The 14777-nt window shown below is 31.6% G+C and overlaps 1 protein-coding gene across 1 annotated transcript in view; it reads right to left on the bottom strand.

Annotated features, from left to right (window-relative positions):
• Positions 1–14777, bottom strand: part of LOC111049935 (muscle M-line assembly protein unc-89) — a 316788-nt gene that overhangs the window by 182036 nt on the left and 119975 nt on the right. The window contains 2 exon segments of the mRNA XM_039431390.1: positions 721–945; positions 6834–6997. Of these exon segments, the coding sequence (XP_039287324.1) occupies positions 721–945; positions 6834–6997 (389 nt within the window).

Raw genomic sequence — 14777 nt, forward strand, 5'->3', positions numbered from 1 at the left:
TAAGGTTATATGCATAATCATGGAAATGGAGGCATAATGTAAATCAGGATAAGAACTTCGCATTAAGAGATCCCCATCAATAAGTAGATACATAAATACATAATAAACAATTTACTACACTTTATTAAAAAAAAGCGAAAGAAATTAAAAATACTGAATAATACAGCAGTTAAAATGTCATGTTGGATCAAAACCACCATACAGTGTAGTAGTAGTTTATAAGTTGAATTGATATTCCAATCCTTATTTATTTCTTTCATGTACTAAAGTTTCAATTTAAAATTAACGTTGAACATAATATTACTTTTTAACTAAGATTGTCCAGTGTTTTATGACTAGAGTGTTGTTTCAGATGTTGATTCGATTTGAATATTTATATTTCATGTCTTGGCGAGACATAGAAATTTCTGAGATTTATGTGAGAGCAAAGTGATAACCTCATTGTTTAGATAATTTTAGAAATATGTTTATAATATTAAAATCAAAATATATACACTTATTGCGTTTAATGGTCACTCCACTCAGATTTTTAAGTGGTTAAAAGGTAGAGTGGAAATCGCTACCCAAACTTCACCACGTCTTGATATAAGAAATCCATTTTATTCCAATAATCTCTTTTCTTTTTAATAATCGACAGATTTCCCTCAATTCAAAATAGGATTAGTTGGATTAAGGTACTGAGATGACAACTAATTAATCGTAACGTCAGCAGCAATTTACCTCGCACTGCAATGTGAGGTTGGTGTCGACGAGCGCCTTGAACGAGCCTGGCAGATCGGTGACGATTTCGGGCGCCCTTTGGTCGCAGACGACGACGGTGAGCGGTTCGCGGGTGACGACCGGTTCTCCCCAGCCGTAGCGGTTGCGGGCCGTCACGCGGAACCGGTACGCCGCACCAGGCGTCAAATCGAACGCATCGAATGAGTTCATTGGTGTCACTCCCAACTGTCAACATCAAACAAATTATTTCTTATTTAGTGAAAGGAGAAAACTATTCATTTGAGAAAGTTAATTTTCTCATTCTCCATTAGTCTCCCATTTCTTTCCAAATAGTCCCCATATCAGAAAACTGAGAGATTATAATATAAAAATCTGGTGTGGTACACTCACACAACTGTAAGCCTTATTCTTGAAGGGGAGAATGATATAGGTGAATAACATAATGACGATTGGCGGCAACATATTTGAAACTACGATCAGACTACTGTATATGTGTATATATAATTGTTTTCAGAGTAATTTTTCCTTTGTGTAAATTGTGAAATTCGATGATTTTTTTAAAGTCGTCAAAAAAGCTGTTCTACAAATGAAATATCTCGACTAGCCTGTGTGTTCTTTTAATAAACTGCTCTACTACCTACCTCATACACGAGAAGGAGGTTACAAAGTCCATTTCTCAAGGATGGGGTGGACCCCTCATTGGTTTCCCAGGAAAAAGACTCATGCCAGTTGATAGAGCTGATAAATAACTATACAGGGTATGAATTTGAAAAAAATCGGTCTGGTCATTTTTGAGAAAAACGTGGTTTTTTAGTCATTATCTGCCATTTTTCTCAAAAATATTACAGAGCTCCTGCAATTTTCCCAGTTAGAGCCAATTTTGAGAAAAACGTGAAAAACATGTTATTTTAGTAACTATCCGCCATTTTTTCCGCCATCTTGAATTGAATTCTTTTGAATTTCTTAGTATCGGATCCACATGGAATAAGACATACACACACATACACACATACATACATACACACACACACAGAGACCAACACCTAAAAATCATGTTTTTCGACTCATGGGACCTTGAAACGTATAGAAAACTTGAAATTAGGGTACCTTAATTCTTTTCGGAAAGCAATACTTTCCTTACCTATGGTAATAGGGCAAGGAAAGTAAAAAGTGTAAACTAACATAACTGATCGATTATTGTTAGGAAATATATACGTGTATGAGATATTATAATTTTTACAATAAATTGAAGGGTTTATGTTCGTAAAAAGAACAAAACAAATCACGGAAAAGCTTATGAAACGTTTGAAATGAATAAATGAATACATGAATAAATAAATGAAAAAAAAGAAAAAATGAAAAAATTAATAAATGATTAAAATTAATAAATAAATGAATAAATGAATTAATGAATTAATGAATAAATGAATAAATGAATAAATGAATAAATGAATAAATGAATAAATGAATAAATGAATAAATGAATAAATGATAAATGAATAAATGAATAAATGAATAAATGAATAAATGAATAAATGAATAAATGAATGAATGAATACATGAATAAATGAATAATGAATAAATGAATAAATGAATAAATGAATAAATGAATAAATGAATAAATGAATAAATGAATAAATGAATAAATGAATAAATGAATAAATGAATAAATGAATAAATGAATAAATGAATAAATGAATAAATGAATAAATGAATAAATGAATAAATGAATAAATGAATATATGAATAAATGAATAAATGAATAATGAATAAATGAATAAATGAATAAATGAATAAATGAATAAATGAATAAATGAATAAATGAATAAATGAATAAATGATAAATGAATAAATGAATAAATGAATAAATGAATAAATGAATAAATGAATAAATGAATAAATGAATAAATGAATAAATGAATAAAGAATAAATGAATAAATGAATAAATGAATAAATGAATAAATAAATAAATTGATTAATTAATAGATAAATAAATAAATGAATAAACGTAAAAACAATATAAAAATCTAGAAGTACCCTTTATTTTTAGAAAATTTAAAATGGTTCAACTATTTTTTAAATAAGGGTACTACTAGATTTTTATATTGTTTTTATTAATTTGTTCAAAAGTAGCCCATGTAGGTAAGTGAAGTGTTTTTATAAATAAACGATAATTACTCAAAATAAAATAAAACTACTACATCAATTACAGAAAATATTACATAGGTAGTTTTCAATTATTACATACAATAGTTACTGTAGTTTCAGAAATTTCTTATAATGTGTCTTCTTCATGTTTAGTATTTTCTGTGTGGTAATTGACCTACTCCACTATGGCGTACCATGTTCTAGAGTAGTAATAATAATAAATTATTATTGATGATTGTTTGGAAATATATAATTTCATGTGTGTGAAAGTTGATGATCTTTGCTCAATTGGAGTTGTAAAAGAGGTATCGGTTAGAAAAGCCCTTTAGTGTGAGATTCAATGTTGTATTGTGTTTTTGTTGACTGTATTTTTTTTTGTATTTCTGGCATAGTCTATAATTTATTTCATTTATTTTATTGGCTGGAATAATTATTGAATCATTAAATCTTGAAGTTTTTGAAGTTGGAGTTGAACTAAGTTCAACAGACAGAGTTAGATTGCAGTCCATTATCATTATAAAAAAATTACAAGCCTGAAAAAGCGTAAGGTATCTAAATTTAAATATTCAATCTAGATTTATGAATATTCAGTATCATAGCTCAGACTATTGAAAAAATACTAATATTATAGTACAATCATGTCAATATCAATCATATCACGATAATCACAATTAACACAACTTGGAGGTTGAATTGTCTATGTTAGTTATGATAGAAGAAGCCGTGAGATTGAGATTGCAAGAATTTCATATTGAATACATATTAACTATTTGGAGGATATTCCAAATGATATGGTATCAATAATTTAACATGACTTCCGCAACTACGAATATTGACCAAAAAAAAGAAGAGAAATCGATGAAAGTTAGTAGGCTACTAGGCTTATAAAACTATCTGTCTTGAAGGACTCGACATTAGTTGGAATAGAACTCAACACCTTTCAATTCCCAATCGGACACTTAGCATATTAATTCTGTTTATAATCGATACAGAAATTGAGATAATTACTGTTCTTTAATTTGTTGTTATTGCCATGTAAACGAGACTAAGAACTCAATATCGAACAAAGAATGGTAAAACTCCATCTCATCAGTATTTGAAATTTTTAATTAATTCTAATGCATCATCATCACCTTATCTTCTTAAATTTTGCAAGTAGAATAATTTCTTCGATTGTAATCTATGAATCATAAAATCCAATTAACAATTCACCTTCATCCACAAATCAACCTTATTCTTGATTAGATTCTGTCAATGCTATTCAAACTAGAAATATACATTTGATTAATGTAGTTCATAAACTAGAACACACTTTACGGAGAACCTTCAATTTATTCACGACAGTGTACGTATTATACATAATACATTATTATTCTTGGAGTGTAATTTGGAAATCAGGTAGACGTTTGCTTATATGTTTCAACACCAATACCAAACTAATATATGATCCAAGACCTGAGTTGATAGTTGATTTTCTTCTGCTGCATTGTTGGGTAGAAAAAACAAATACCTATTCTCTTCCTCTTCCCATTTTGGGAATGTTCACTAGCTGAATATGAATGAATAGATTTCAAAGAATGTTATTAAAAAAATTTCACTAATCCGTACTATTTTTAGTTCATAATGCTGCAATTAGTAGAAGAAGGTAGTATGAGATTTATGATATAATTAATCCATCAGATAACTCACAAATGTATAAAATATTACCTAATTAATAAAATTGATGTTGTAATGAGGTCAAACATATTCAATAGCTATAAGCACGAAATTTATGATTATGGATACGGTATTTATACAATTCAAGATGCAAGATTGAAAATTTGTAATTTTAGAGAAAATCAGTATATTTTTTATAATGATCAAAATCTTCTAATCTGAATGAAGAAAAATAATACACGATTGTTAAAATTCGATCCTAAGATGCAAGCCTATGATTGCAAACCTGAAATGCTGGAAACGTGATTGAGGATGATGATTGAAATATGAAAGATAATACAAGGAATACGGTTCATTTTAATAACTAAAGAACATTTATTTAAAATTTCTCTCAATATCAAAGCATTATAGCATTCAAAAATAATAAATAATCTAAGAAGCACGCCTTTTTTGCATTCTCCTTGTTTCCCACCGTTAGATCAGGGCATTCATTTCAAAATCATCATGCTTATCAGACAGCACATCAAGAGTTTATAAAACAAAAAAGACTTAATTTATTTCTAAATTAATTCACAAAACGAAAATTATGTACAAAATCCAAAAACGTTTTACTCGTATGAAACAGTAAAAAATAGAACTTATGGTGTAACATGTTTTTTTTCTATTCTCTCTGTAATAATAATAATAATGTGAACATGTAATGTACTCTAATTATAGTACAAATCACTGTCATGATATCAAACCTTCATCATTAAAATTGTGTGACTACTGTTCTGTTCTTGGGCTCATAAATATGGAATAGTATACAGTACAGTATAAATAGGCTATATATGTGATGCGGCTGATAACCAGTATTATGTGAAAATATACCGTAAACTATACATGGACTGTAAATTTATACTGATGCAATAACTTATTTTGTTCAGTTAGTTTGATAATAATGTATCATACACAATCTGCAATTCCAATTAGAGCTTCATAATTACTTTGTTCTCATTGAAACAAAATAAAATTCTCAATAAAAATTATAGTTTATTAATTAAATGACCAATCAAATTTTGAAAAGTGGGCGATTTGATGCTTAACTCAATGTCTGGCAATATAGTTGAACTATACCCACCTAAATTCTTCAAAATGCATCAGCATGATAATGTAAAATTATACTCCATGCTTGATCAGGCCAATAATTATAGTCTATAAATATCAGAGCCGAATCAAAATTATGGAGGAGTTCTACAGATTATTGAAATGAACCGTGAATGATAAAATTATATGGCCACGTTTAGAGGTGTTATAAGACACATTTCAAGCCACGCTATGATTTAACCAGAGAAAGGAGACTGAATAATTCATTTGTGAATAAATATAACATCGCTGGATGTCAGATGCGACTCTGATAATTTGCTACAGTTATAGGTGAATATATACACTGTGATAATATGTTCAAATTCTTGAAAACATGCATAATGAGATTTTTATTCGTTTGAGAGAATTCTTCGAAATCAACAAAATTCTGGAAGCGATTTGGTTTTTTAGTCGCGCTGATGAGCTATGGATATGACATATGATCCATGCGCCTGCTACTTCCGTTGGAAGGGTTGCCATTTAAAGAGCCGAACTCTTCTAAATAACATTTATGAATTTAAAAATCGCTTGGAAGCCAACTGTAGTTCCACTCATCTATCATCTCATTACCCAAGCCTAGAGCTCATGTCAGCAACATCCTCAGGAAAAAAATATAAATACGATGTAAATAGAAATTTTAAATTCTCAATAAATTCAACTGATAGTATTGAAAGCTATCTGAAACTGAATTATTCATCAACAGTGAGAACGACGTGAACAATTTTTTATTTGTGATAAATGGTCTTAGATATACTATTGTCATTTTTTCCTCTTAGTTAAGTGAGTTAAATGTGACATGGATCATACTTCCGCAAATATGAGATTTTAATTTTTTAATGTAAATTCCATTTTTATTAATGTATATTTCATGTCTATTTGAGTACATCATATATTTATATCTTTGAAGAGACATTATGGAGTTGCAGACTAGTTGCACACGATACTTCAATGCAATGTTATTTAGTAAGTAAATATTGCAGGCCTACTCGCCAACTGTGGTACAATATAGATCCTATTTCTGTGAATACGGTATTCAAAACATGCTATCAATTTCCACATAAAAAGAAAAATATATTTTACATTTCAAAAATATAATTTATAAAAATGAAAAATGAATAAGGAAGAATAACAGAGAATAAAAAATATAAAATAATAAAAATGAAGAAGCGTGAAATATGCTGACCTCTGACCACCTGGCCCCTCCATGTTCGCCGACCTGCCATGCCTCCACCTTGTAGGCGAGGATGGGCGCGGCGCCCCTGTGCGTGGGCTTGCCCCATGTGATGGTCATCCAGGTCCGGCCACTGTCAGCGATCTCCGGCTCACTCGAAATCGCTCCCGGAACATCTGCAACAAAACACCATCCAAACCATTTCATGATTGAAGTTCACAAGCATCGATTGATTAGTCAGTGAATTTGTGAATTGAAATGAATTAAACTTACTGCCTTTATTTTATTTCAAACATTTATACATAGAGAGCTATAAATGCCTGCCTACAAGGTGATGGAGAGCTGAACTATAACTATAACAATCGATTTCTGAAAAACCATCGTTGGATGATGGCTCCTCCTTTCTTCTTTGGTTAACAGCCGTTGGGCTGGTTGGCAGAAACCTTGCGGTTCCTTTTATATTTACGTTATAAATTATCAAGATTTGTTTCAATTCATTTACGAATAACAATCTTTCTTTTCAGCCCTAATAGCAGTGAATATTTTTGAGGTTTATTCATATGGAATTTCAAAATGGTTTTGATTAATCATCCCTTATAAACAATCTTTCACTAGGAAAGACAAAATAATATTGTTATGATTTATGCGACGGAAGTGCTGAACCAATTCAAATGGGACAATGGGAAATAAAAAAGAAGTTGATACCGGTAAATGATATTAAAACAGTGCTTTTTATGAGTATTTCAAGCTTTTAAGTTACGCCATGATTGTGAAATGTGATATACTATTAGGTACGTTGTGTTTCAAATCATTCAATGCATCCCTGTCAAACTGCTTTTTCGTCTTTGATTTATTGAAGCAATCGTGGAAACTCACGCAATGTACAATAAAAATGAAATACTCTTACTTACTTTAAAACTAATTTAAAAGATGCTGAGTACGATGCATATGTGAGTTTTTTTGTATTTTGGGTTGATTATAAAGAGAAGGATGATGAGAGATGAAAAGGTCTTTAGTTTTAAAGGTAATATCCAAAAGAAAAGGAATTGATTGATGAGTTTGAAAAAGGCGGTATCAAACACTATTTCAATACTGTATAATCCAATTTTACTCAAATCTGACACCAGACCTGAGCCAGCCATATCACTCGATATTATTATTATTATTATTATCACTCAAATTATGCAAATGTTCCAGCAGCAATAGCACAGAGCCTAGGACAAAATTAAAACATCAAGTAAGTCTATGTTTTCATAGCTGCTTAGGCTTACATAGACGTCTAGAGAGCATTTCATATAGAGTACACATCCCTTGAACTCAGAGATGTTGAAGGAGACGAGAGAGTGAGAGAGAGAGAGACAGAAAACACATTCCAAATATCACACATCGGTGAGTCAGACAAGTGGCTATTCTATAAATAAGTAGCAGAGAGGTGTTGGCATTATTCATAAAAATAAGTCACTGATTCGTAACGAGAGACGATCAGAATTCAGACCTGCTCTCCCTCGGAATCAGTCGGGAAGTTTCTCAATATATTATGACACGTTGATTGACAGTGCAATGTGGAATGTGGCCACATGTTGCGGGACATGTTGTGCGACATGCGTTTGGCATAATGTCCATCGGTCGTCTTTTCACCAGTACAATAAAGAGGTTATTTTCAGAGCTCAATGGAATCGAGCCAGAACAATTATGAAAAGCTTCCACCTCAAAATACCTCCTACAATTCCAGGTTCACGATTCATATATACGTAACAATGGCGAATTTTAGTTGTAATTATATTGTAACTTCTATCAGAGTATTTCGAAAGATATTTTCCCTTATCCATCATAGGTAAGCTATACGGTAATGAAAAACCATTGCAAGGGCTAGAAGCGTACAGAATACTGAGTAATAGAGTACAACGACTATTTATAAACATGGCCTTAACCTTCCCCTTCAATTTGAGTCAGTATTGAATGGTGAGGATGTAATTATTTGTAACTATATGAAACATAGAAATATAATTTATTATGTTATGGGCCTACATGCTTTTATTAGAAAATTAATCATCTCAATTTTATCCACTAAACTGACTAGTCTCAATATACTAATACTTTCACTAATACAGTAGGCCTAAACTTCTCCAATAACTGGAGTTTACAATGAAAGAGTAAACATAGAATTTAACTTTGAGAAAATCTATTTTTGGAGTATAGGCTACTCCCCCATCTTTGAGTTTCATTCGAACAAGATATACAGAAACATGTTCATCTATTCCTGGAATTTCTCTCTATATTCTTGAGAAGTTTCCTTCGATAATCGACCTCAATTAAATTAATTTAATAAAATTACACATCAATTTCATCTTCCTCGAAGATGCATTCTCACTCTCCTTTTGTCAAACAAATCATGTTTTGAATTCTAGAAGCTATTCGATGAAATGCATCAGAGTTGTGAAAATAGTCAATTTTTGATTTGTCGGAATTTATTACTGAGTGATTGCTCGTTGGTTCAACGATACCGTACGGATTTTTCCAAGTGATAGCTCAGTTTTATGATATTTTTCTACTCCCGATCACATTTGAAAATTCTTCAATAAAGACATATCATACATATTCTTATTTCAAATTCTTCTAAATGACTTCGACTAGTTCTACACAGATTTGCCATTTCCAATTTAATTCATCCACTTTCTACTAGTAACTGTTATTACAATAGGCCTACCGTAAATATTTTTCAAAACAAATTATTTTACTTGAATCATTCTAAGTTTGAAATTCTCAATAACATCCTTTATTCATGAAACGAATAGATTTGGTTTTTATCATATTCAAACTTGACTATTATACACAAAAACAGTTTTTGCCCGGCTTTTACACATAATCATACAAAAACTATGTACGAACCACGTACTCAGAACGAATTGAATAGCAGGTACCGTGGGTATTCTAATATTAGTATCAAAAAATATTTCTTCTTAGTAAGTGGGGAGTGTTCCAGCAGCCAAAGCCCAGCGAGCAGAGTAACGCATGTTTGAACTCTGGCAAGTGGAACCGAATCTGTCCTATTGCCGAAACGAAAATAAGTTTTTACATCCGCAATTTATATACAACACGCTTCTGAGTGAATGGCTCAGATTTCATCCCATCAAATTTCAATTCAGGCTTTGAATAATAATTATTGAAAAATTATTCAGTAGACTTCCGACAAATAACTACGGAGATTATAACCGTGAAGTAGGCTTCCAATTCTAAATAGTTTCAAGTTCAAGAATTTCCCCCTTGGAGTAATATTCCGTTATTCCGTATGAACTTAAAATAATATTTTTCAATAATAACTGCAATATGGAAGGCTCACAATGATGTATGAAACTCATAATTCGTAATTAGAACCAACAAATAGCTACATGTAGTATTCGTTTCTTCTCAGAAATAGTGACGTCAAATATCTGGGAGACTTTCCCATTGTGAATAATAACAGAGAAAAAAGCAGTGTGAGAGTTTATGAAAGAAGTGTGCTACCTGCTATGGAAAATCTAATCAAGTCTATCAAGTCTAATATAGGTAGGCCTATGGTATTTATTGTACTCGTCGTATAGTTTGTCATCTAACATTGAATAGTGAATATGGTGTGCTACGGGAACGGATTACTGCCTAACGCACAATAAAGCTTTACTCCCTACACAATTACCTTTCATCTACAGTATGACTTGGGAGACCATATTCCTCCCAATGAACAAGTTGTGGCCAAAATTCAGTATGCTTCAATTTGTATTTGAAGCATTTTTTCTGGGGTCAAACATTTCCGAGATACAGAGATGAAAAAAATGGTACCTTCTCCTCCTCCCACAGTATGCCCAGGTTACCCAGTAACCAGGTTAGACGAATCTTAGTTTGTTTACTAGGTTGAAGGACTTTTAGTATGTTTATCAGGTTAGAACACTTTTAGAATGTTTACCTTCTAACTACTCTAAAAACCAAAACCGTCGCACATTTAATGTCATCAAACATCCCTTTTTACACCTTACTGACTGGACAATACAAAAGTTATTTATTCGAACAAAAATACAAAGCATACATGTCACTTCCAAAAAACATTAATTCCTCCAACACTACTTTATAGTTAGATATAGATTCAAAAAATTAGAATAGACCTAGAAATCAGCAAAAAACTTCTAATTTGATCTCGAATTCAATTGTGAATGATTTCCTAGAAGTTAAATTAGATTAGTGTATGATAAAAGTTGAAAGAAACAAGAAAATTTCATAATATTGGTATAGTGCGAAAATGAACAGCACACTGATATTATCCGGAACAGTAACACCAAACAAGAATAATTTATATTATAATATGTGATACATTTCTTGTGAACTTAATTTTTACAATTTTATTCTCTTTGAACTTTTTGTCTTTTTTACATTCAATCAGCTCCATAATTTTAACACTGGAACTCATAATTTTTCAACCACTTTATTCTGTAACTGAATTTTCAAAATGTTTCAAGCACACACCTTGATGAGCCGTCAAATAGAGTAGAAAATCATGAGCCAGACCCTCCCTATCAGCCCAAGCCACCCTGAGGCCTTGCAAGCCATCCGGGGGTATTAACATGTTTGTAAAGATGTCACCACAGTTTTAAAACGCGTCTGAAGAGGATGGGTTTGGCGCCAAAATGAGAGAGATAACACAAAAATTCCTTATTACCCCGCGGTCGTATGAATACTGACACCGTTTCGGCTCTCGGTCGAATATACTTCTCTAAAAACTCCCTCAACTTTGTTGACGATGTGTTTTGAAATGCGCAAGAAAGTACGAATGAAACTGAAAATAACATAGAGAGAAAGAGAGAAAGGATGGAGAGTGGAAATACGGAGTAAGAGAGAAAATGAGTTAGAGGAGGTGAGAATGTGAGGGGAAAAAATACATAAGAGAAAGAGGAGTAACGATTTGAGAGAAAGACGCTGTAGCGACATGAGAAAAGAGAAAGCAAAACTTTTTAATGGAATTTTCATGTTGAGGCATGCCTCTTTTTGCATAAAAAATACTTGGAATACATGTAAAGGGAAAAGAAGAAGAACATAGATTTATAAGAATACATTAATTGTTGAGGAATTGGAATATTAGAGAAATTGCATTGTACTGTAGTATCGTGAGAGTATAAAGGGTAGAGAGAGAGGGTACAGAGGGAAGATTTGAATCAATGGAGAAGTGAAATAGCATGACACATTATAATTTCAAGAGTTGGCAAGGATATCAGAGCGATTCAATCCATGGTTAATGAATGGGTTGTTCTAGTTCCCATCAATATAATATGTCCACAATCACTATTCAGCTTAGTTTGACTTGAACACTTTTATATACCATCTATCTTATTTCACTAGCGACTAGCATTTCATTCATTTTAATAATCTATTTACGCTTCATACCATTCCATATTATATTCATCTAGACTAGAAAACTTTTTCATGTAGGCTACTTTTATTCACAGTATTTCTAGAATCATTGATAAATTGTAACCCTATATGTGATTTGAATAGTCTATTTTTCTTAATACAAAAGTTTTAATATATTATATTAAAAATTAATCTAATAATCAAACACTGTGAAAATCGTGCATTTTATAAGATACCGTATTTCTTATTTCAACACCCACTCAATATATTTTATACTGTAATCATACTGTACGGTGCATGCATTGAAATTTCTATAAACTCTATTGAAATCATAGGCCTAAATAAGCTCTATACGTTTTGTAGTCAATTTTGTCATTCCAGACACTTTTTAACGGGAAAATTAACAGACTCGATAAGATCCATCCATCAAATCCATTAAATTCTTTCAACTCATTCACAGTATATTGAAATCGTCATCATCATTCGCTTTTTAAGAACAATTTCCATCATAATCAACGATAATCATGGCTAAAAAATTTTATAAATATATAACAATCAACAATATGAGTTAATATTTGTAACAAGAAATCAGAAAAGTCTGATCTATAAGCTTGCACCAAACGCTTGAGATACAATGTTAAACATATACAGAGAAAGTCATATGAATGGGAACCCTTCAAAAAATTGGAGACTGTTTTAGTAATAATACTGTAACTTCCAGGATAAGTTATTGGTCAAATACTCTACCTCTTGACATACAACTCAATCTCATCAGGGAGTGACTTAGGGGTTGTAACTCGAATACCTAAAATGTGAACACCCATCATGTGGTACATAATTTTAAAGGCCTTTTTAAAAACAAGAAAGATGGCATCGATAAAAATGTTCTATAATAATTATATCAAAAATGGCGGCTGATTGAAGTTTTAGTTTTTAAAGAAATAAGGGACTGTAATTCAAATATTTTGAATGTAAACACCCATTGTGTGATACTGTACCTTCATTTTAAAGGCCTTTTCAAATCAAGAAAGACGATGTCAATAAAAATGTTCTATGATACTTGTATCCAAAATGGTGGCTGATAAAACTTTATCAATATTATTTCTTAAAAACTGAAACTTCAATCAGCCGCCATTTTGGATAAAAATATCATAGAAGATTTTTATTGAAGTAATTTTTCTCGTTTTGAAAAGGCCTTTCAAATTATGTATCACACAATGGGTGTTAACGTTCAAAATATTTTAGTTACAACCCCTCATTTCCTTAAAAACTAAAACTTCAATCATCCGCCATTTTGGATACAGGTATCATAGAACATTTTAATTGATGTTATCTTTCTTGTTTTAATAAGGCCTTAAATATGATGTACCACACATTGGGAGTTTGCATTTAAGATATTCGAGTTACAACCCCTAAGTAACCCCCTTATCAGGGTTGAAATTCAATTGTATGTCAAAAGGTACAGTATTTGACCAATAACTTATCCTGGTAGTTACAGTATTATATCTACAACAGTCTCCAATTTATTGAAGGGTTCCCATACATATGACTCACTCTGTACAATAATTATGTTCAACATTTTAATTTATTGTATCTGAAGCTTTTGTATACAGAGTGAGTCATATGTATGGGAACCCTTCAATAAAATGGAGACTGTTGTAGTAATAATACTGTAACTTCCAGGATAAGTTATTGGTCAAATACTCTACCTTTTGACATACAACTGAATTTCAACCCCTCCTCATAAGGGGGTAACTTAGGGGTTGTAACTAGAATAGTTTAAATGCAAACACCCATTGTGTAGTACATCATTTTTAAGGCCTTCCTAAAACAATAACGATGACATCAATAAAAATGCCCTATGATACTTTTATCCAAAATGGCGGCTGATAGAAGTTTTAGTTTTTAAATAAATAATTGATAAAGTTCAATCAGCCGCCAGTTTGGATACAGGTATCATAGAACATTTTTATTGATGACATCTTTATTGTTTTATGATGGCCTTACAAATGATGTATCACACAATGGGTGTTAACGTTCAAAATATTTTAGTTACAACCCCTCATTTCCTTAAAAACTAAAACTTCAATCAGCCGCTATTTTGGATACAAGTATCATAGAACATTTCAATTGATATATCTTTCTTGTTTTAAAAAGGCCTTTAAAATGGGTGTTTAAATTAAAAATATTCGAGCTACAACCCCTAAGTCACTCCCTTATGAGGGGTTGAAATTCAGTTGTACCTACGTCAAAAGGTAGAGTATTTGACCAATAACTTATCCTGAAAGTTACCGTACAGTATTACATCTACAGCAGTCTCCAACTTATTGAAGGGTTTCCATACATATGACTCACTCTGTATAATGTAATAACATAGAGAAACATTAGCGTAAGTAGATATCCCATGGTATAGGGCGTTTTTGTCGCAACTTTTACTGTTATCTCAAGCCGATTACTGTCGATTATTGTCGATTTTTACTGTTTTTACCGGGTAAGAGTGTATGAACGGCACAATATGAGAGACTACCAGCGTCATAAACCTTCACAGGAAAGAACTACGTGGACTATCAGTTGAGATAA

The sequence above is a fragment of the Nilaparvata lugens genome, chromosome 6, assembly GCF_014356525.2.
Source record: "Nilaparvata lugens isolate BPH chromosome 6, ASM1435652v1, whole genome shotgun sequence".
In the NCBI taxonomy this organism is placed as follows: domain Eukaryota; kingdom Metazoa; phylum Arthropoda; class Insecta; order Hemiptera; family Delphacidae; genus Nilaparvata; species Nilaparvata lugens.